The sequence below is a fragment of the Oryx dammah genome, unplaced genomic scaffold (genome assembly GCF_014754425.2).
Source record: "Oryx dammah isolate SB20612 unplaced genomic scaffold, SCBI_Odam_1.1 HiC_scaffold_21, whole genome shotgun sequence".
NCBI lineage: Eukaryota > Metazoa > Chordata > Mammalia > Artiodactyla > Bovidae > Oryx > Oryx dammah.
In genome coordinates, this window is record NW_024070205.1 from 9283010 (window position 1) to 9306506 (window position 23497).

The 23497-nt window shown below is 43.8% G+C and overlaps 2 protein-coding genes across 2 annotated transcripts in view; both read right to left on the bottom strand.

Annotated features, from left to right (window-relative positions):
- LPGAT1 (lysophosphatidylglycerol acyltransferase 1) overlaps positions 1–23497 on the bottom strand; it is a 159146-nt gene that overhangs the window by 119413 nt on the left and 16236 nt on the right. The window lies entirely within an intron of this gene.
- Positions 8761–9918, bottom strand: LOC120880041 (ATP synthase mitochondrial F1 complex assembly factor 1-like). The gene is made up of 2 exons (XM_040263115.1): positions 9321–9918; positions 8761–8970 (listed from the first exon to the last, which is right to left on the bottom strand). The coding sequence occupies exons 1-2, from the start codon at positions 9891–9893 to the stop codon at positions 8926–8928; spliced, it is 618 nt and encodes a 205-aa protein (XP_040119049.1). The 5' UTR covers positions 9894–9918; the 3' UTR covers positions 8761–8925.

Here is a 23497-nt window from a genome sequence, read left to right on the forward strand (position 1 = left end):
CATTGGGAGAGATACAATGCATAATGGTCTGAGGTGGACAGGTGAGTAAAAGTGAGGACACACCTGAGACTCTGAGCCAAGATGAGACTCTGATTCACAGTTTTGCTCCAGGCTCACTCTGTAACCTTCTGTAGCCCTGCCTCCCATTCCCTTCTTTGGTAGTTTGAATAAGGTCCAGTCATCCGTCGACCCTCCACCCTTCAACTGGTGATGGGAGCTTGATCCCCCTTTTCTTGATTAGGAGCCAGAGTTACTGACTCCTGCTAATAGGCAGGATATGGCAGAAGGATCCGAGTTACTTCTGAGACTGAGTCATGTGACTTTCATTTGGCCACTCTGTCTTGGATCACTGGTTCTGGGGGAAGACAGCTGCCATGTCATGAGATCCATGTGGCATGGGATGGAGACCTCCTGCCAGTGGTTGTGTGAGTTCAGCCATCTTAGAAGTGGGTCCTCCCACCCCAGTCAAGCCTTAAAATGGCTGCCACCCATGCCAACTTCCTAACTGCAACTTCATGGGATCCCTTGAGCAGAACTATCAACTGTTCATCTGCTCTTGATATCCTGACCTAAAGAAACTGAGATGATACACATTCGCTGTTTTAACCACTAAGTTTTGTGGTCATTCGTTATGCAGCCATAGGCAACTATTAAACTTCCAATGGATCTCGATCAGCTGTTTCAGGCCAAGAAAATTCAATGGCTCTTAGTATGGAAGGACCCAGCAAACAAAGGTTATTAGGACTAATCTCTATTTTATGGGCTTCCTTAGTGGCTCAGATGGTAAAGAATCTGCCTGCAATGCAGGAGACCCGGGTTCGATCCCTGGGTTGGGAAGATCCCTTGAAGGAAACTGTATTTTATAGGTAGGGAAATGAGGCCAGATCTGGAATAGGACTAAAGTGCTTTGTTCTGTTTAATTTTGCCTACTTGAATAATGCTGTTAAACTTCAGCGTATAAAGTCATATGTTGGAATACACAAATTCATGCAAAGCCCTGGGTGGGAAACAGTACACTTTTTCCATCTACTCTGATCCCAGAAAGGTGGCTTTTAGGCTCACTGGTCTTGACATCCACACTTGAAAAAGAAGTGGACAAATCTGGCTTGAACAACAACAAAATTTTGAAAATGAAAGGCACTGTCCTAGTTAAAGTGCCATCTAGACACAGAATCCTGGGGTGACTTTGGGCTGGTTTGTTTCTGGACCCAAGAAGGATTGCTCAGTCAGGGAAGTCAGCCAGTGGGGGCAGTCAGCGAACAGATCTGAAAGGCCTGGCAGGCATTTTAGAAAGATCCGTGAGGACAAAGCGTATCACCTGCCATTTTAGGAAACAAAGGATGTTGCACCCTAAAGCTGTCACCCACTGCAGGGCTCCTGACAATGTACCCATGGGGATTCAAGATGGAGAAAAACAGGATACTGACCCTAAAGTAGTTTAGGTGCATATTGAAGGAACGATTTCAGTCAGCCCAAACTCTAACATCTTCCCCAACATGGAAAAGCACTAAAATCATTCATTTGAGATATGTTTTGTGATTAGCAGTAATCAACTCATATATACCCTGGCTCTTCCATTACCTCTTTGGATGAGTCCCTCAGAGCTGAAAGGCTGTCTCCCAGGCTTAAGTCCTCAGAATAAAACATAATGCTCAATTTTCACGTTGTGCTTCTTCTTTTTCAGTTGATATCTGCTTACCTAACCTTGTTTCAGTTCAGTTCAGTTTAGTCGCTCAGTCGTGTCTGACTCTTTGTGACCCCATGAATTGCAGCACGCCAGGCCTCCCTGTCCATCACCAACTCCCGGGGTTCACTCAGACTCACGTCCATTGAGTTAGTGATGCCATCCAGCCATCTCATCCTCTGTCGTCCCCTTCTCCTCTTGCCCCCAACCCCTCCCAGCATCAGAGTCTTTTCCAATGAGTCAACTCTTCGCATGAGGTGGCCAAAGTACTGGAGTTTCAGCTTTAGCATCATTCCTTCCAAAGTACACCCAGGGCTAATCTCCTCTAGATTGGACTGGTTGGATCTCCTTGCAGTCCAAGGGACTCTCAGGAGTCTTCTCCAACACCACCCTTCAAAAGCATCAATTTTTCGGCACTCACCCTTCTTTAGCTCGTGATAATTTTGGCTAAGTGCTTATCAGTGGTGGAGCTGTAATTGGGGCTGTTTTCTACTGTAAGGTGTCCCAGTTACCATTCCCAGAAAGAGGCTGTAAGGCTGTGGACCCAGGCCCCCACGTGCATTGGCATTTCACTCCTCGAACGGCTCCTGCTCTGCTCGATTAGACTCGTGCTCCTCTGTGTTACAACTGCCATTCCTAACCCCCCGGGGGACGCCAGCAGACGCTTGTTTGAACTGGATTATAGATTACACAGATCCCGAGGTTAAGGTTCTTAGTCGGACTGGTTGTTAACATTTATTTTTGTATCTCCAGGATTTAGCACAGGGCCGTGGGGCTTCCCAGGTGGATCAGTGGTAAAAAAAAAAAAAAGTCCCTCTGCCAATACAAGTGACATGGGGGATCCCTGGGTGGGGAAGGTCGCCTGGAATAAGAAACGGCAAGCTGCTCCAGTATTCTTGCTTAGAAAATTCCATGGACAGTGAACCCTGGTGGGCTACAGTCTATGGGCTCACAAAGAGTAGGACACGACTGAGTGACTGAACAAACAACAAAAAACAAACTGGCTCAAAAACACCTGAAAGAATGAATGAACGGACAAAACGATGACCCCCCCTCCCTGGGATGGTGCACCCCAAAGGCGGCCAGTCTGGCAAGTGTGATGCCTTTCCTGTTCTTTGCAGACGAGATGCACCAGTCCGAGAGCCTTAGTTCTTCACTCAGAGCACAAGGATCTTTACAGATTTTCTTTCCTGTGCTTTGTCCTTTTTAAATGCAAACTGCAACACTAGGTTTCACAGAGGCAAAGGATTCTTACCCTGAATCACTTTATTATAGTTGAGTACTACCTTGGTGCTGCTTCCTGGCCATACCGGACCCAGATGGGCCCCGGGGTTTAGTTCCTGTCAGAGACCTCCCAGGAAAATCTGATATCTTCATCCCCAGTGTGGGCACTCTTAGCCAGGCTCAGCTGACAAAGGCACCTCAGTCCTCCCTTTCCTAACCAAAGTCTCCAGTTGACAGTCCCCACTCTCCTCCTCAGCCCCAGGAGAACTCATTCTGTGTTGGGTCATGCTAACATATTTATCAAATAAGACTCTTACTTTGTATATCCAGAAGCCTCTCCTTTTTTTTTTTTTATCTTTACTGGGGCTTTACATATCCTTGCTCTGATTTATTGATTGTAATTTTATTTCTTCTCCAGGTTTTCCTCACTGCCTATTTGATGGGGCCCCAAAAATAGCATGTGAGGTGGACTTCCCCCCTTTTTTTAACATTTTGACTTTTCTTAAATTAATTAATTGATTAGCTAATTAGTTAATTTTGCTTCACTGGGTCTTCATCACTTTGTACGGGATTGCGCAGGTTTCTCGTTGCAGCGGCTTCTTTTGTTGCCTAGCACAGGCTCCAGGCACACAGCTTCTGTAGTTGCAGCCCATGGCTCCGTAGTTGTGGCTCACGGGCTCAGCTGCTCCTTGGCAAGTACAATCCTCCCAGACCAGGGATCAAACCCATGTCACTCACAGTGGCAGGCAGATTCTTATCCACTGTGTCACTGGAGAAGTCCCAATCATCCCTTTATGTGCTCATGGGCACAGCCGAGTCTACAATGTCAACAGTGAGTCACTTCTTTTTTAAAAATTGCATTTTTCCCAGCTATATTGAGGTGTAATTGATATATAACATTGTGTAAGTTTAAGGTATGCAGTGATGATTTAATACACGTACTTATTGCAAAATAATTGTTACAGTAAGATTAATTAGTACTACATCCATCAACTCACATAGGTACCATTTTGTCGTGGTGGTGGTGGCTATGGTAAGAACAGTTAAGATCTACTCTGTTAGGATGAGATGGTTGGATGGCATCACCGACTGGATGGACATGAATTTGAGCAAGCTCTGGGAGTTGGTGATGGACAGGGAAGCCTGGCGTGCTGCAGTCCATGGGGTCGCAAAAAGTCAGACATGACTGAGTGACTGAACTGAACTGAACTGAGTCTGTTAGCGACTTTCATGTATATAAATTTACAGGGTTTTTGTTTTGTTTTGGTTTTGCTTCGAGGAGCTGGCTTTGCAGACTGGACACGTGGAGCTCTCAGAGTTTAGGTGCCAGCAGAGCTACATAAACAGAGGAGCCTGGTGGGCTACAGTCCCTGGGGTAGCAAGAGAGTCTGACGCGACATAGCGACTAAACAACAGCAAGAGCTCCATCAGAGTGCAAGGTGAGGTCACAGTCGCAAAGGCCCCTTGAGTCCCCACCAGCTTTGTGGTCCCTTGCCCTTGTTTCCAGCACTCAATCCCGCCATGACTAGCACACACAGAACCTCCTCCATGGTGCCACAGCATCCTAAGGCCAGGACTCCTTAACAGGATACTTGTGGACACTTTCCTGAGTGTCCTAAGGGCAACCCATTGAACATCCAGGAATATGACCATTCTCCCGTCACCATCCACCTCTTCCTAAGTCCCTACTCGTCCTCAGAGAGTCCTGTCCAGACAGAAGCTAAAGTCTTTCCCAGACCAGCGTGGGATCTGACAGGTTGTTTGGCCCATAGGCATCCCTCACAGAGCTCCTTAGAGCCGGGTTCATAAGACTGTGTTGTTAACTGTAGTCACCAAGCTGTCCATTTGATCCCCAGAAGTTAGTCTAACTGGAAGTTTGTACCCTTTGACCAACATCTCTCCTTATCTTCCACCTCCAAACCTCTGGCAACTACCATTCTTTTCTGTTTCTATGAGTTCAGCTCTTTTAGATTCCACATGTAATTAAGAACATACAATATTTATCTTTCTCTGACTTATTTCACTAAGCGTAATGCCCTCTAGGCACACCCATTTTGTTGAAGATTTCAAAAGTTCATTCCTTGTTTATGGGTAAATTGTTTTTTAAAAAATTTTTATATTGAAGTATAGTTGATTTACAATGTTCTGTTGGTTTCAGGTGTACAGCAAAGTGAGTCAGTTATGCATATACATATATCTATTATTTTTCAGTTTCTTTCTCCACAAGGTTATTTCAGAATATTGAGTAGAGTTCCCTGTACTATACAGAAGGCCCTTGTTGATTATCTATTTTATAGATAGTAGTGTGTATATATTCAGAGAAGGTGATATTCTTGTCTGGAAAATCCCATGGGCAGAGGAGCCTGGTAGGCTGCTGTCCATGGGGTCGCTAAGAGTCGGACACGGCTGACCAAACTTCACTTTCACTTTTCACTTTCATGCACTGGAGAAGGAAATGGCAACCCATTCCAGTACTCTTGCCTGGAGAATCCCAGGGATGAGGGAGCCTGGTTGGCTTCCATCTATGGGATCGCACAGTCAGACATGACTGAAGTGACTTAGTAGCAGCAGCAGTAGTGTGTATATTGCAGAAGGCAGTAGCACCCCACTCCAGTACTCTTGCCTGGAAAATCCCATGGACAGAGGAGCCTGGTAGGCTACAGTCCATGGGGTCGCGAAGAGTCGGATACGACTGAGCAACTTCACTTTTACTTTTCATTTTCATGCATTGGAGAAGGAAATGGAAACCCACTCCAGTGTTCTTGCCTGGAGAATCCCAGGGACAGAGGAGCCTGTGGGCTGCCATCTATGGTGTCGCACAGACACGACTGAAGCGACTTAGCAGCAGCAGCAGTGTGTATATATTGGGCTTCCCAGGTGGTACTAGTGATATGGAAACTGCCTGCTAAGCAGGAGACGTAAGAGATGTGGGTTCGATCCCTGGGTTGGGAAGATGCCCTGGAGGAGAGCATGGCAATCCACTCCAGTTTTCTTGACTGGAGGATCTCATGGACAAAGGAACCTGGCAGGTCACAGTCTATGGGGTCACAAAGAGTTGAACATGACTGAAGTAACTGAGCAAGCACACACACAGTGTATATATGTTAATCCCAACCTCCTAATTTATCCCTTCCCTCTCCTTGACATTTCCCCTTTGGTAACCATAAATTTGCTTTCCATATCTAGGAGTCTGTTTCTGTTTTATTAATAATTCTTTTTTTTTCTTTAGATTTCACGTATCCACCTTTCTCTGATATCATATGTTATTCATCTTTCTCTGTCTGATTTACTCCACTTAATATGATAATCTCTAGATCTATCCATGTTGCTGCAAATGGCATTATTTCATTCTTTTAACGGCTGAGCAGTATTCCATTGTGTGTATGTGTGTGTGTGTATATACACCACATCTTCTTTTTCTAGTCATCTGTTAATGGGTACTTAGGCTGCTTCCATATCTTGCCTCTTGTAAAAATAATGCTATGAACATTGAAGTGCAAGTATATTTTTCATTAGTGTTTTCATTTTCTTCTGGAATATACCCAGGGGTAGAATTGCTAGATTATATGGTAGTTCTATTTTCAGTTTTATGAGGAATCTCCATACTGTTTTCCCCAGTGGCTGCACCATTTACATTCTTGCCAGCTGTCTACAAGAGTTCTCTTTTCTCCACATCTCCTCCAACATTTGTTATTTTGGTCTTTTTGAAGATAGTCATTCTGACAAGTGTGATGTATTATCTCATTGTGGCTTTGATTGGCATGTCTCTGATGATTAGTGGGGATGAGCATCTCTTCATGTGCCTGCTGGTCATCTGAATATCTTCTGCTCATTTTTTATTTGGGTTGTTTGGGTTTTTTTTCTAATGAGTTGTATGAGCTGTTTATATAGTTTGGATGTTAACTCTTTGTTGGTCATATCATTTGCAACTATTTTCTCCTGTTCAATAGGTCATCTTTTTGTTTTGTCAGTGGCTTCCGTCTTGTACAAAAGCTTTTAAGTTTAACTGGTTCCATTTGTTTATTTTTGCTTTGTTTCCTTTGCCTTAAAGTATTGATACAAAAAAATATCACTACAATTTATGTTATAGAGTATGCTACCTATGTTTTCCTCTATTTATAGTGTCCAGTCTTACACATAGGTCTTTAATCCATATTGAGTTTATTTTTGTATATGGTGTGAGAAAATGTTCTAATTTATTCTTTTGCATGTAGCTGTCCAGTTTCCCAGTACCACTTATTGAAGGGACTGTCCTTTGTACTCTCCATTGTACATTCTTGCTTCCTTTGTCAAAGATCAATTAACCATAAGTATGTGGGTTTATTTCTTAGCTCTCTACTCTGTTCCATTTAGCTGTGCGTCTGTTTTTGTGCCACTCCCATAAAGCTTTGATTATCACAGCTTTGTAGGATAGTCTGAGTTTAGGGAGCTTGATGCCTCCAGATCTGTCCTTTCTCAAGATTATTCTGAATACTCAGGCTCTTCTGTGTTTCCACACAATTTTTTGAAATATGTGTTCTACATCTGTGGAAAATGCCATTGGTATTTTGGTAGGGATTATACTGAATTGGTAGACTGACTTCAGCAGTAGTAGCAGGATCATTTTCACAATGTTCATTCTTCCAGTCCATGAACACAGTATATGTTGCCATCTGTTTATGTTGTCTTCTATTTCTTTCTTCAATGTCTTATAGTTTTCTGAAAATAGGTCTTTTACCTCCTTAAGTTAACTTATTTAATTCCTAAAATAATTCTGTGAGGAGGTAGCAAAGTCAGTCTCCTTGGCTCTGTTGCCCCCTGTATTAACTTGCTAGGGATTCTGGAGGCTGGAAGTCCGAGACCAAAGTGTTGGCAGGGTTATCTCCTTCTGAGGCCTGTGAAGAAAACATCTGTCCCAAGCCTCTCTCACTGGCTTGGCTTCTCCCTGTGTCTCTTCACATTTTGTACCTCTATTTGAGTCTGTCTCTGTCCAAATTTCCCATTTGAAAATGACTCCAGTTTTATTGGATATGGGCCCACCCTATTGACCTCATTTTAACTTGATTGCCTAACTTTAAAGACCCTATCTTCAAATAAGGTCACATTCTGAGGTACTGGGGGTTACGGCTACAAGGCAAGTATTTGGGGGGCCACAGCTCAACCCATAGCAGTCCCCCAGTTACTGAACTGTAGCTTTCATAAGAAAGAGACACTCAAGCTGGTGCTGGCTGCCTCAGTGAGGTGGAGTCAGGGGACAGGCTATGCTATGCACGAGTCACTCACAATTCATAAACCCACCTACTAGGATCATCATCCAGGAGTGAAGGCTTCTACCTGACTCACTTATCAAAAACAATACAAACAAAAAAAAAAAAACAGGACCCAAATGGAGTCACTTGTGCTGAACGCACATCACCAAAGTAAAACTCAATACCTATCTAATTGCACGTTCAGTCCATCTGCAATTTCCTGGTCAGCAGTAGTATGGAAATCCACCCAATAGACCCTTTCCATCCCCAAAGAAAGATGTGCTAATTGTTCTTTCTTTTCCCTGCCCCCATCTACCTATAAAAACCTTCTATTTGGTATGATCCTTAATGTTCCTTTCTAATTACTGGATGGGCTGCTATCCAATTCATGAATCCCTGGATAAAGCCAATAGGGTTCTTAAATTTACTCAGTGAATGTTTGCTTTTTAACACACCGAAAAGTCAAATATTTTGATTTTTTTAAAGAGATACCAAAAGATCTAGATTGAATTAGACTTTGTTTTTTTTTTTTTTTTTCAGATTTTGATTTGGATTATATTTTATCTAGAGCTCAATTTGGAGAGAAATGCCAACACTACTGAGTCATCAAACACAGTATATCTCTCCATTTACTTAGATGTTTTTAATTTTCTCTCAGCAATGTTTAGAAGCATTTTTTGAGAATCTTAGAAATGAGTACAGACACCAAGTCAGCTGACCCACCTCACCTCTTCCCTTTCTCTTGTCTCCTGGCAGCTCACTACTCCAACAACAATTTCATAATTCCTTTCAGACATATATAATCAAAATAGCATGGCCAAAACTGAAAAGAAACTGCCAAGAGAAGAGAAACTTAGAGGAGGTTGAAAAGATTAAGGTCTCAAGTGTTGTTTCCAACATTCACTTATATTCTTTTTTCCCACTTATATGAATAGGTTAAGATCCATATCAGAAAGGGCTGAGATGTTTCAGAGAGCTAAATAGCCACAGACTTATTGGGCAAACCCACAAGGTTAGTTAGGGTTAAGGTTAAAACTCTCATTTATCAGTACAATCAACATGTAAGCACCTTTGTTAAATAACTATAAAATGTGTGATAGCATGGAGCATGACGAGAATGGTTAGAAAACATCCTTGTCTGGCAGCACTGAGAAGCAATCCTCATATGGTCATCGGAAACTTACTGTTGGGCAGGACTGAGCCCGGTTCCAAATCAAATCAAACTTTTCTTTAGGAATAACTGCGTAGACTGTATCTTTTGCTGCAAAATACTGCTGCCAAATCTGTTTTATCTCTTCTGCAGTTTTGTCTTTCACCATCTCAATGTTGAAGATTGAACTGAGAGTCTTGTCCTTAGTGAATCCTCTGCTCACAGGCTGTTTCCCCAGTGTCTTCTGTTCTATACATTTGATAAAGTCACCTTGCTTGGAGTGCCCCACTGGCTGCTTCCTAAACTCATTGCGCTTCTCTAGTCTGGACTCAAAAGCAGCTGGGTCAGACCTGCGCAACTGCTGGATCTTGTCGCGGTAGCGGTCGTAGAAGGGGTTGGCCTCGAGCTCGTCCCCGACCCCGCTGCCGTCTGCTCCCCCGGCGGGCCGGCCCGAGCTGCGGCGCACCGGGAACACGCGCAGCTGCGCGGCTGACACGAGCCCCAGGCCCAGGGCGCGGCTGCGCACTGCGCATAGGCCGCGGTAGAGGCCGGCCACCTGCAAGACGGCCGGGCCCGCGCCACCGGCCGCCGCCACCACGGCAGCCATGGCCGTTCCCACCTCCTCCTCCTCCTCCTCCTCTGAATTAGACTTTGATTCCAGGATCAGCCACCTCTTTAACTCTTAGTGACCCTGGGAAGTCCTGTAGGTTCATTTCAAGAGTAAGCAAGGCCTGGGAGAGCTTCTAAAGCAACTTCTGAGAAACTGAGCAGAAAGAACAAGAAAGAAAAGCTATATTAAGAAGGATGTGAACTCAAGGAGAAGGAGTGTTGGAGGAAAGAGGAAGGGAAAAGGATGTCAGAAAGCTGCAAACAGCCTCCAAACACCTGAGATTTAAATTGCACCCCTCACTGGAGATCAAAGTAACATATGCAAATATGTTTTCAAAGGTTAAAAGTGTTAGCAATTGTGGAGTGTTATTTTCTAAGGCAGAAATACCAAAGCATTGTACTCTTTGGAAACTGGTACTCTATGCTTTCTGGCCAACTACTACCTAGTCTTTCCTTCACTTAATTTTTTAGCCACAAATAAATTATAACTCTTCTGTTAGTCACCAGCATCCATCTTCATTGCTTTGAGGAGGTTTGTGTTATAATCAGGAAATGTGAAAAACTTCCAGGTCGCATTAACCTCTGTGCTAACTTAACTGGGAGTGTCAGCTTGGAACACTTCTGTTCCTCCTATTGTTGTTTCAGACACTAAGTTGTGTTCAACTCTTTTGCAACTGCATGGACTATAGCCAGCCAGGCTCCTCTGTCCATGGGATTTCCCAGGCAAAAACAGTGGAGTGGGTTGCCACTTCCTTCTCCAGGCCCCTTCCTCCTGAGGTCCTGGCAAACTCTTATTATAGAAGGCAAGAGAGGTGGAATAAATGTCCCTGGCTCTCAGATCTCATATTTTGCTCCTGGTGAAAAATAATTCAGCTGTAATAATAATAATTCAGAGCCTTCCAACCACTGATTCTCAAAGCTACCCAAGGCCAATCTCAAATGGACCCAAGAAAGCAAGTCTTTCCTTTAGTCCTTTCAGATGAACTATTTAGAAATATGTACACTCAGGTTTTCATGTACATCTAAGACCTACTCTTTAGTAGTTTGAAAAGTGAATTATCAAAAGATAATCTAATTTGGAATTCATAAGCCAGAATCAATGAGATATCAGTTCTTATTGAGGATTTCTAATTTCTGAGTTAGCATCTCATCATGAAGCCTGGCTTTCAAGGAAAGCTCTGATGGAGACTTGTCCACGCCTAATCATCTCTGGACCAGTGCTTTGTCATTAGCCTATTGCTTGTATTGTCACATTTGGGTCAAGGTCTTCAATTGTTGTCATTCTTGCTTTAATTATAATGTATTGTTAACTTAGCTTCATCATTATCATGTTAATTGTGATTTGTTTGGTTAGCCTTGAAGCAATTATTGTTGCATATTTGCTTCAGCTCCATTTTTTGGCCTCTAATTTTCCAATAATTACACCTAAAAACAATTATGCATTGCTATTTGAATATGAATCATGTATGCCCTGATTGCTAAAGCACATTGACACTTAATTCCCCAAAATATACTTCACAGTGGCCCCTCAATAGTATCCTTGAGTTATTTTACCATTGATATGTGAGAAAGGATAGGGTTGACTGGCTGTGGTCTATTTTGCCCAGCCTAAAGTGGAAAGAGAAGGTTGAAAACCACTATCTTAGCCTTGAAGAATAAACAATTGAATATACAGCACATTTTGCAAACAGCTTACAAATGGCACTTGCAAACTCATTTCCCTTGATCGATGCCTGGAAAATAAATATCCACGCTTACTTTCTTTCACCCCCTACTCAGCTGCAGCCTCACCGTGGGTGTAGCAGAAAGTAACGGCGTCTGACCGATCAGGCGGCCGGGCATCGGTTAGGAATGGTAGTGGGGCAGGGCTGTTCCCAGCAAAGGTTTCAGGACAACTGTAAATATGAGTGGGCAGGGTCACAAACAAAACCGAGTTCTGCAAACAGTTGTCGAAGCTTGCAGCTTTAGGTTTCTGTTCAGGGCTCTGATAACGGCGGGTTGTACCTTAGTAAATGGCAGTGACCATGAAAGCCCAAATGGACTTTGGAAGACTGGGCGTTAATTCACATACTCAAGCAGCCCTCAGAGCTGGGTCTGGATTGACCTCGGGCACAACTTCGGTCTCTCCTCTCCTGTGGATCCCGCAGAATTTTATTTGTATCTCTTTTGTATCCTTGATTTCTGTCTTTCTTTAAAGTAGTTTGTAAAGGTCTCATTTTCTTGCAGAACTTTATTTCTTTGAGGGTAGGACCAGGTTTTACCCATCTTTAGGAGAAGGCTATGGCACCCCACTCCAAAACTCTTGCCTGGAAAATCCCATGGACAGGGGAGCCTGGTAGGCTGAAGTCCATGGGGTCGCTAAGAGTCAGACACAACTGAGCAACTTCATTTCACTTTTCACTTTCATGCATTGGAGAAGGAAATGGCAACCCACTCCAGTGTTCTTGCCTGGAGAATCCCAGGGATGGGGGGAGCCTGGTGGGCTGCTGTCTATGGGGTCGCACAGAGTTGGACACGACTGAAGCGACTGAAGTGACTTAGCAGCAGCAGGAGGCAATTTGGCAGAGTGCCAGGAGTGGAGTTGGGGGATCAGCCTTCTTTTAGAGTTGTCTCTATTCTAGGCTCCAAAATCACTGCAGATGGTGACTGCAGCCATGACATTAAAAGACGCTTACTCCTTGGAAGGAAAGTTATGACCAACCTAGATAGCATATTCAAAAGCAGAGACATTACTTTGCCAACAAAGGTCTGTCTAGTCAAGGCTATGGTTTTTCCTGTGGTCATGCATGGATGTGAGAGTTGGACTGTGAAGAAGGCTGAGCGCCAAAGAATTGATGCTTTTGAACTGTGGTGTTGGAGAAGACTCTTGAGAGTCCCTTGGACTGCAAGAAGATCCAACCAGTCCATCCTAAAGGAGATTAGTCCTGGGTGTTCTTTGGAAGGAATGATGCTAAAGCTGAAACCCCAGTACTTTGGCCACCTCATGTGAAGAGTTGACTCATTGGAAAAGACTCTGATGCTGGGAGGGATTGGGGGCAGGAGGAGAAGGGGATGACCGAGGATGAGATGGCTGGATGGCATCACTGACTCAATGGGCGTGAGTCTGAGTGAACTCCAGGAGTTGGTGATGGACAGGGAAACCTGGCGTGCTGCAATTCATGGGGTCGCAAAGAGTCGGACACGACTGAGTGACTGAACTGAACTTAACTGAAGTATTGGAAACCCAATTCAAGCTTACATAAAAAACAAACAAACAGGCAAATAAAAACAAAACAAAAAACCAAAACAAAATGTTGATACATAGTGGTATTATTAGTTTACATTATGTCTTAATCCAAAGACTATGAGACTTTCAAGTCTCTCTTTCATAAACAGAAGGATGGGTGGAGAGCTGGACATGTAGAGATGGAGATACATATCAATTTCTCTCTTTATTTCATACACACACTCAATTCTGCTTCTTTCTGTAATTGTTCTCATGTTTTCCTACGAACATGCTTCCTCCTTACAAGTGGTGGTAATGCTCGTCAATAGTTTATTTCATTTCTGCTTAGCAATCCACAGGGGAAAAGGACTTCTCTTTCCCTGATCAGCATAGACAAGTCCCAGGAAGTCTCTGATTGGCCGGATCTGAGTTGCAAGCTTACCCCAGGAAGGGGATAAGGGTTTTGTGAAGGACAGTCCCACCAGAACATTCTGGTAGATTGGAAAGAGGAAATTCCCTTGAGCAAAGTGTATTTTGTAAATACTGAAATGGCAACCCACTCCAGTACTCTTGCCTGGAAAATCCCATGGACAGAGGAGCCTGGTAGGCTGCAGTCCATGGGGTCGCGAAGAGTCAGACACGACTGAGCGACTTCACTTTCTCTTTTCACTTTCATGCATTGGAGAAGGAAATGGCAACCCACTCCAGTGTTCTTGCCTGGAGAATCCCAGGGACAGCGGAGCCTGGTGGGCTGCTGTATATGGGGTCACACAGAGTGGGACACGACTGAAGCGACTTAGCAGTAGCAGTCACCAAAAATAAGGATTTGGGTGGTGGGGATGGGGATGGAGCTGAATCTGGGCAGACAAAATAGCAACTGTCCATTTCTATCAATAGGATGCTGTATATAAGGGGTGCCTTGTACTAACATTAAACTGAACGATCCACTTCTCCCTTCTTCTGGCAGCTCTCAGTCCCTCTGTTCTTGGAACCTCCTACTTCCTTCCTTAAATATCCTTGTCCCAGCCACACCCAAAGTCACTTCTGAGGCTGTTGGGGAACTGAAGCTGAAAGGGGTTGAAAGGACCCTGCCCTTCTTGACTCTCTCCAGGAACAGGAGAGAAAAGAAGCTTGCCATCTAAAATAGAAGGAAGGTTCACAGGGAGATCAGAAAGCTGTAGTAGAAAAGAAAGCTAGCCCCCGAGGCCATGATCAGGCCTGTTCTCTCAGCACTTAGGAGCCGGAACACAGCACGTCCCATTAGAACTGGTGGCAGGGTTCAGGGAGGTGCCATTCAACTGCCAGGTAGGGCGTCTTCTCTCTTTCCTCTTCTCCCTCCCCTTCTTTTTCTCTTCTCTGCTGCTTCTACATTTTTTAGAGAACTCCAGCAGTTCCTGCCTGTGCCGGAGGCTCAGCGGGAGGAAAGCTACCATCCAGAGCTGAGGCATTATAGCAGGAAGCAGAGAGTGGTTTAAACTTGGGCCCAAGTGAGGCCTACAGGTGGGGGCATAGCTGGTTTCCGCCCAGTAACCTGCTCCATGGGACTTTTCTTGGAGTCCGAAGCAAAAGAAGTTACCCGTGGAGGAGGAGGTGGTTGACAGACCGGGCTCCTGGGCCTATAGCAAGTGTGGCCCTGGCAGTGGGTTCAGTCCCCGTGGGGATCGGGACTGGGGAGGGGAGTAGGGTGTGGGGGACGACTACACCTGCACGGGTGTTTGTGCTGAGTCCTTGTTTGTTGTTGTTTTCATATAATTTTAGGCTTCCCTGGTGGCTCAGACGGTAAAGCATCTGCCTGTGATGCGGGAGACTCGGGTTCAACCCCTGGGTCGGGAAGATCCCTGGAGAAGGAAATGGCAACCCAATCCAGTACTCTTGCTTGGAAAATTCCATGGACCAAGGAGCCTGGAAGGCTACAGTCCATGGGGTCGCAAAGAGTCGGACACAACTGAGCGACTTCCCTCTCTTTGTTTTCTTTCTTTATATGATTTTATTTATTTACTGGTTTTGGCCGTGCTGGGTGTCCTTGCTGTGCACGGGCTTTCTTAACTGTGGTGAATGGGGGCTACTTGCTAGTCGCGGTGCACTGGCTTCTCATTGCGGTGGCTCCTCTTGCTGTGGAGCGTGGACTCCAGGGCGAGAACTTCCATGTGTAGTTATGGCTCATGGGCTCAGTAGCTGTGGCTCCTGGGCCCTAGTGTTAGGGGAAGCACGCTGACTGAAACCATCCACCCTGACCAGGCACCATAGTAACCATCTGACAGGAAGTTTTATGACAGGAAGTCCTGGTAAGGAACACTGAACTAATAAGCCACCACCCACCGGAAGAGTTTGGGAAAGGTCCAAAGGAGACACCACATGTCCGACCACCTCCCAGAATCCTTCTCGCTGGCATCCATCTTGGCTGAACAAGGCATGCACCACCAGGATGGATTCTGAGTCAGAATGATTGGCTAAAGACAACCTGGAAACTAATCCCAAACACCATAAAACTGCAAGCCACGTGGCGGAACTGTTCTCCTGGGTTCCCTTACCCTACTGCTCTCCGCCCGGGCGCCCTTTCCCATAAAATCTCTTGCTTTGTCAGCACATGTGTCTCCTCGGACAATTCATTTCCAAGTGTTAGACAAGAGCCCAGTTAGGGGCCCTGGAAGGGGTTCCCCTTCCTGCAACACTAGAAGAGCACAGGCTCAGTAGTTCTGGCACACAGGCTTAGTTGCTCCGAGCCATGTGGGATCTTCCTGTGTCTCCTGAACTGGCGGGTGGATTCTTTACCACTGAGCCACTGAGGAAGCCCCCCTTGTTTGTCTTTTCGTTTTGCCATTGAAAGCATATTCCAGGAAGACTGGAGGAATGGGGACTTCCCTGGTGATCCAGTAGTTAAGACTGGGCACTTCCAATGCAACAGTGTAGCCTTCATCCCTGGTGAGGGAACCAAGATCCCATACACTATGCGGTGCTGCCAAGAAAATTAAAAAAACAAAAAGACTGGAGGTACAGAGAGAAGGGAATAATATGTGGTTTCCGAAGTTCTTGGCCTTGGCTGGGGGCAAAGTGGCACAAGAGGTTAGGCACAGGAGAAGTTCAATGATTAAAGTTTAAAAACCATCTTGAAGGGCACTTGTGATGGATGGGAAAGAGAATGGGATGTGGAATCAGAAAATCTGAACTTAAAGCCTGATTCAATTCCTCATTCTCTGTGTGATCTTGGGCAGGTTATGCTGCTCCTCTGGGCCTCAGTTTCCTCATCAGAAAAAATCAAGATAATAATACTTCACAGGGTGAAAAAGGGTGTTGTCAAGACGAAAAAAAACAAATACTGTCAATATGCCATTTCACTTTTCTGGGTCTACTACCTTCTCCAGGAAGCAATAGAGTGTAATTGTTAAGAGTGCAGTCTGTGAAATTTGACAGAACTGGGTTCAAACCCCCATTTTCAATTACAAATAGATATTTATGTATGAAATGATTAGATGTCTGGGATTTGCTCCAAAATAGTGCAGGAAGGGGAGAGTCAGTGAGGGTGTTATGAAGCAAGATTGGCCATGAGTTGATAATGGCTGAAACTGAGTGATGGCTACATGGGGAGACCTGGGTGTCCATGGACACATAGATACATCTGCCTACCTTGTATATACAGGAAGTCCTCACTTTGCATGGTTCTGATATGCATGGATTGCAGTTACCATGGTTTAGTTAAGTAACACCAATCTCCTCACAACACAACTCAACTTTCAGTTGCCACAGGATATTAACTGGAAGTCGTTACACAAAGCACACACTTTGGTGCACAAATCACTGCATAAACACAGATGTGCCTATCATCAGTGACTTACCACATCAGTTCTTTCACGTCCTGTCTCTGGTGTTGGTCACTGCCCATCTGTTAACATTTACACACAGAAAGCATGTGCTGAGCTGCCTCCTTATCTCCTAGCAATAAACCTACATGACATTTTGCAAAGATAGATCATTGAAAGAGGGAATCAGCCAATAGAAATGAAAATACACTAAAGAAATGAAGAGTGATAACACTGAATACAGGTGAACTTGTAGATAAATAGCCAACCGTGGGGAGGTCAGCCTTGCTACCATTCAAGACTGTGGATGCAGCCAGAGGATTCTGTGAAGGCAAAGTAGGGAAACAGTGGTTGTGACGAAAAGATGATGATATTTCAGAGGAACTGACCCTGAAAAATCCTCACACTGAAGGTACTCTTGGAAGAGTTTCGCAACATGGAAAGCTCAAAGGACCAAGTATCGGAAGCTGATCTACTCTTAGAAAGAGCATGACAGTTCACCAAGGCAGAGAAAAGGTGTTCAGCCGCTGTGCAACGTGAAGGCAGTTCAGTTCAGTTCATTTCAGTCGCTCAGTCATGTCCAACTCTTTGCGACCCCATGAATCGCAGCACGCCAGGCCTCCCTGTTCATCACCATCTCCCGGAGTTCACTCAGACTCACGTCCATCGAGTCCGTGATGCCATCCAGCCATCTCATCCTCTGTCGTCCCCTTCTCCTCCTGCCCCAATCCCTCCCAGCATCAGGGTCTTTTCCAATGAGTCAACTCTTCGCATGAGGTACTGGCCAAAGTACTGGAGTTTCAGCTTTAGCATCATTCCTTCCAAAGAACACCCAGGACTAATCTCCTTCAGGATGGACTGGTTGGATCTCCTTGCAGTCCAAAGGACTCTCAAGAGTCTTCTCCAATACCACAGTTCAAAAGCATTAATTCTTTGGCGCTCAGCCTTCTTCACAGTCCAACTCTCACATCAATACATGACCACAGGAAAAACCATAGCCTTGACTAGATGGACCTTAGTCGGCAAAGTAATGTCTCTGCTTTTGAATATGCTATCTAGGTTGGTCATAAATTTTCTTCCAAGGAGTAAGCATCTTTTAATTTCATGGCTGCAGTCACCATCTGCAGTGATTTTGGAGCCCAAAAAATAAAGCCTGACACTGTTTCCACTGTTTCCCCATCTATTTCTCATGAAGTGATGGGACTGGATGCCATGATCTTCGTTTTCTGAATGTTGAGTTTAAGCCAACTTTTTCGCTCTCCTCTTTCACTTTCATCAAGAGGCTTTTTAGTTCCTCTTCACTTTCTGCCATAAGGGTGGTGTCATCTGCATATCTGAGGTTATTGATATTTCTCCCGGCAATCTTGATTCCAGCTTGTGTTTCTTCCAGTCCAGCATTTCTCATGATGTACTCTGCATAGAAGTTAAACAAGCAGGGTGACAATATACAGCCTTGACGTCCTCCTTTTCCTATTTGGAACCAGTCTATTGTTCCATGTCCAGTTCTAACTGTTGCTTCCTGACCTGCATACAGATTTCTCAAGAGGCAGATTAGGTGGTCTGGTATTCTCATCTCTTTCAGAATTTTCCACAGTTTATTGTGATCTACACAGTCAAAGGCTTTGGCATAGTCAATAAAGCAGAAATAGATGTTTTTCTGGAACTCTTCTGCTTTTTCAAGCACTGTTCAAACTATTCTGCATCTGTTTCTTACAAACAAATAAGCACTTTTGTTTTTAATGTTTTAAATTACAATGTACTAAATAAATATTAGCTTTACTCTTTTTTTCATCTCCCTATATATTTACAACTGACAGTAAGAGAAATTTTAAAGTTTTGACAAAAATGTTTAAAGGTCACAAAATAATTGTAATTTTTCATTGTTTATTAAAATTGCATTGTTGGTTTCAGCTTACATATTTACAGTCCTGTGCTACTGTGAAAGTTTTCCGTTTTGTTATTTTCCATACTGAATAGTTTTTTTCTAATCCCCATCCAACCGCTTTCTTATGAACATTATTTAATCTTCCCGTGTCTCAGTTTCCTCATCTGTCGCATGAGAATAACAATAGTATTCATTTTGCTAGATTGTTAGGAGGATTTAACAAGTTAATGCCTGTCAAGTACTCAGCAGAGTGAATGACATAAATAAAAGATTCCGTGAACAGTGGCTGTTATTATGTTTATAGACCTGGACCAAAGAGAGATAGAAGGCCCTGAGAGGTCACAGAGTATCAAAGTATCATTGCCTTCTGCTCCACAGAAGGATTTCAGCACAACTTTTTCTCAAGGAGCCTCCAATTACTTTTTTTATAATTAACTTTATTTTATTATCGGAGTATAATTGCTTTACAATGCCGTCTTAGTGTCTGCTGTACAACAAAGTGAATCAGCTGTATGTATACATATATCCCTTCCCTCTTGAGTGGAGCCTCCGGTTCTGAATAATGACACAGTGATATATCTCAGTGTCTGTCCCTGTTTTTTTTTCACTATTACCACCCCACTCCCACTCCACAGGAGCCTTTATAGAAGTTTCCCCCTTAATCTACTCCCACTATGAAATATTAACAGCATGCGTTAGTTGCTCAGTCGTGTCCGACTCTTTACGACCCAGTGGACAGTAGCCCGCCAGGCTCCTCTCTCCAAGGAATTCTCCAGGCAAGAATACTGGAGTGGGGAGCCGTTTCCTTCTCCAGGGGATCTCCCAGACTCAGGGCTGGAACCCAGGTCTCCTGCATTGCAGTCTGAGCCGCCAGGGAAGTCCGTTAATAGCGTAGATGATACCCTGTACATTCATGTGTTTATGTGCTATATGCATACTTGCGTTTTACACAGGAAAGGAGTAAAGTCCCACCCCAATCAATATTTTACTCTCTTGGGAGGATATCATTGCTATTGAGAATGCATGATGTATTACAGATGAAGATGTAGCAGACATGTTGATTGGCTATTCAAGGTCCTTCTTGCCATTTTCGTCTTCCTACCACTAACCCCTGTCCCATCCTCCACCCTCTGCTTTCTCCTTTCTAAGGGAACCCTACTATTTTATTTATTTATTTATGTTAATCCACTGTCACAGATGGGGTCGTGTACCTCATTAAGCCAGTTAGGTAACCCTGTTCTCTTTGCTAGTGATTTCACTAGTGATTGGTTAGGAATGGGTGTGTGAAACAGTTCTGGGCAAGACGTGAGGACCAATCTGACAGGCGACACTGGGGAAAAGTTTCTTCACGACTCAGAATGGACACACCAGAAGAGAGGGCCTGACCTTTCCCCTTGGGGGTTGGCAGGTCTAGATGCATTACCACGTCTAGATCTTAAACTCTGAAAGGGAGTCTTTCATCTTTCAGCTGAGTTAGCTCAAGAACCCCAGTGACGTGCTTCAGATACACAATGAATGGAAATAACCGAGGTTCTTGATGGGATGGAGTTGCTGGACTAATCAACCCTGGAGCTGCCCTGCCTTGAAACTTGCTGTTATATGAGATAATGCTCATACTTTTTCTTATTGCTTTGGCTTGCTGAGCTGCTTGTGGTCAGAAGGTAATGTTGGGGGTGGGGGGAAAGCTATGACAACAAAATACTTTAGAAAAAATATACTTCTAAAAAGTCAAGGTATCCATATAAATTGAGGATCACTGCATTTGGAGATGAGGACTGGAAACATGTTTCTGAATAACCTCATCTCTATTCATAGCTCCAGCACCCAGACTCCTGAATTATCTGGGTTTGAATCCTATTCATCTATTGATCACATGGGTGGCCTTGGTAAGTTACTCTTTTAAATGTCAATTGCCTTCTTAGTAAAATCGAGATGAGAACATCTGTACTGGAGTGTGAGAATCAAAAGAAATAATATCAACAAAGTGTTTAGAACCGGTCTGACAAATATATAATATTTACTATATAAATAATATATAATAAAATAAAATGTATATGTAATACACATGTGGGCTTCCCTGGTGGCTCAGACAGTAAAGAATCTGCCTGCAATGCAGGAGACCCGAGTTCGATCCCTGGGTTGGGACGATCCCCTGGAGAAGGGAATGGCACCCCACACTAATGTTCTTGCCTGGAGAATTCCACGGACAGAGGAGCCTGCCAAGCTACAGTCCACAGAGTCACAAAGAGTTGGACATAACTGAGAGACCTACACACACACACACATGTATGTAATAAAATGTACCTCTTACTATCATTTCTCTTATACTAATGGCTTCCAACACAGCCTCTGCATCACTGTCTGGTCCCAAATTTTCTCCAGATATTTTTACTTGATTGTTTCAATGTATTATGAATCTAACTAACTTCCTGCCTCCTTCCTCTAAACCACACTTGCCTTCCTATGTTCTGGATCCAACACCCTTCACCTACATGAATTTCTACTTCAGCATCCTTAGAAAATGCATCTCTGCAAAGCCAGCTCCCTGATCCCTCAGGTGTTATCAGGATAAATGGTCTCCTCTAGTCTCCCATTGCAGTTTGTGTCTCTCATATCATTTTTCATTATGAGTAGATAATACTCCTGTCTTCCCAAAATGTAAGCTCCTTGCAGACAGAGACTAATAGAAAGATGGCACCACATCCTTTCTGCCATTTCCTAAGTCTGTCCTTATTTTTAGTCAAGCATTTACTCTCTGGTCCATTAGCTTAGGGGAAAGATGACCCCTCACCCTCTAGCTAAAGAGAGGGACTTTTATTGCCTATTTGTAATCTTATCCTGCTTAGGCCTGGGTTTTAGAACCAGTCAATGCCTGACATTTCTTTCCATATGGGGATTGGTTTTGAAAGGAGCATGTGACCTGATCTCACCACTGGAAAATAAGGTGAACTTTGCTAGGTAATTCTGGGAAAAAAGGGTCTATGCTTTTAAAAGCAAACCTTCATAAAAGCTGTCATCTCTTTCGTAAGTCCTGGTATCTAGAAGAGTCATTTGTCACAATGTGGGAAGACAATCTTGAAGAGGAGGCCCATGCATAGAGCAGAGGTGACCTGGGAACCCCTGAATAATTAAACCCCAAAGCCTGCCCTACTTCTCAACTTCCATTTGCATAAGCAAAAAAAAAAAAAAAGTTTATTAAATTGAGGTGACTTGTAACAGGAAGAGTCCTAACTGATACAGGGAGTATCTGTCACATGGCAGGCATCCGATAAATGCTTGTGTGTTGGATAAACCCACAATATGCTGGCTCTCTGGATTTTGCCCACAGAGCAATTTTCTCCACACAAGTCCCCATCAGCTCCCCTCCTTGTCTGAACTTTTGGTAGGAGTAAGTTATTTTCTAAAACTGAAACAAAGCGTCCTGGGGTGACAGGAGTGTTCATGTCCATCCAGTCAAGTTCTCTCTTGGAGATTTCCTGAAGGAACACAGGCGAATCTGCACTCACTGACTCTCATTTTTCTAGACTTTGGACTTCTACCTTTAGATGGCAATTGTAGTTATCATTTCAACATACTTGTTTAAGCTTATTACTCCTGGCCATAACCCTGCTGCTACTGCTGCTGCTAAGTCGCTTCAGTCGTGTCCAACTCTGTGCGACCCCATAGACAGCAGCCCACCAGGATCCCCTGTCCCTGAGATTCTTCAGGCAAGAACACTGGAGTGGGTTGCCATTTCCTTCTCCAATGCACAAAAGTAAAAAGGGAAAGTGAAGTAGCTCAGTAGTGTCTGACTCAGTGACCCCCATGGACTCTGGAGTCACATAATTTAATCAATAAGCTCTCTACAAACAACAGTTTTTAGGATGGATTATTATTATTATGTATTCAATCACCAAATAATTGAGATATAAATTTCCATAGAATGATAAAATTTCTGTTTTCTGTTGTTTATTTTCTCATTTCTAGATGTAGATTATTAAGAGTTTTATTGTCAATGAGAAGTATTTCTTGATTTGAATATTTATCCAGTGTCTAATTTCCTCCTGTCCCCATCACTTACTGTTTTAAATGGTACTCCCTATCTTAGGGACTCCAAATGGGCCAGAGATAGGCACTGATCCTCAAGCAGACATCCATGGGTTCCCAGGACCTAAGAGATGGTCTTACATGAGAGAATCATCCAACCGCCCTGCTTTGTACTGTGCTTGGCCAGCTAGGTAAATCATCTTGCAGAGATCCTGAATGTGAACCATAGATAGAGAGGGATACACAATGAGGAATGGAAAAAACTTAGGCTCAACCACATTAAAATTAAGTACCTCTGTTCACCAAAGACCAGATAAACAGTGAAAAGATAAGCCATAAAATGAGAGAAAATATTTGCAACATTATGTAAGTGATTGTTACAAAGAAGAATTCTTAAAAATTAACATGAAAGATATAGACAACCCAACAGCTCTATGGAAAAGTTTTGGTGCAGGGAAAATCCAAATGGCCAATAAACAGTATGCCCAAATATTCAACCTCATGTGAATGAGGCTGAAGGCCCAAGTGTGACTGAAGCCCCAATAAGACACCATTGTACATCCAACAGATCAGCAAAATTAAAATATCTGAAAGTAACTAAGACTTTCCTGGTGGTCCAGTGATTAAGAATCTGACTTGCAATGCAGGGGACATGGGTTCGATCCCTGGTGGGGAACTAAGATCCCACA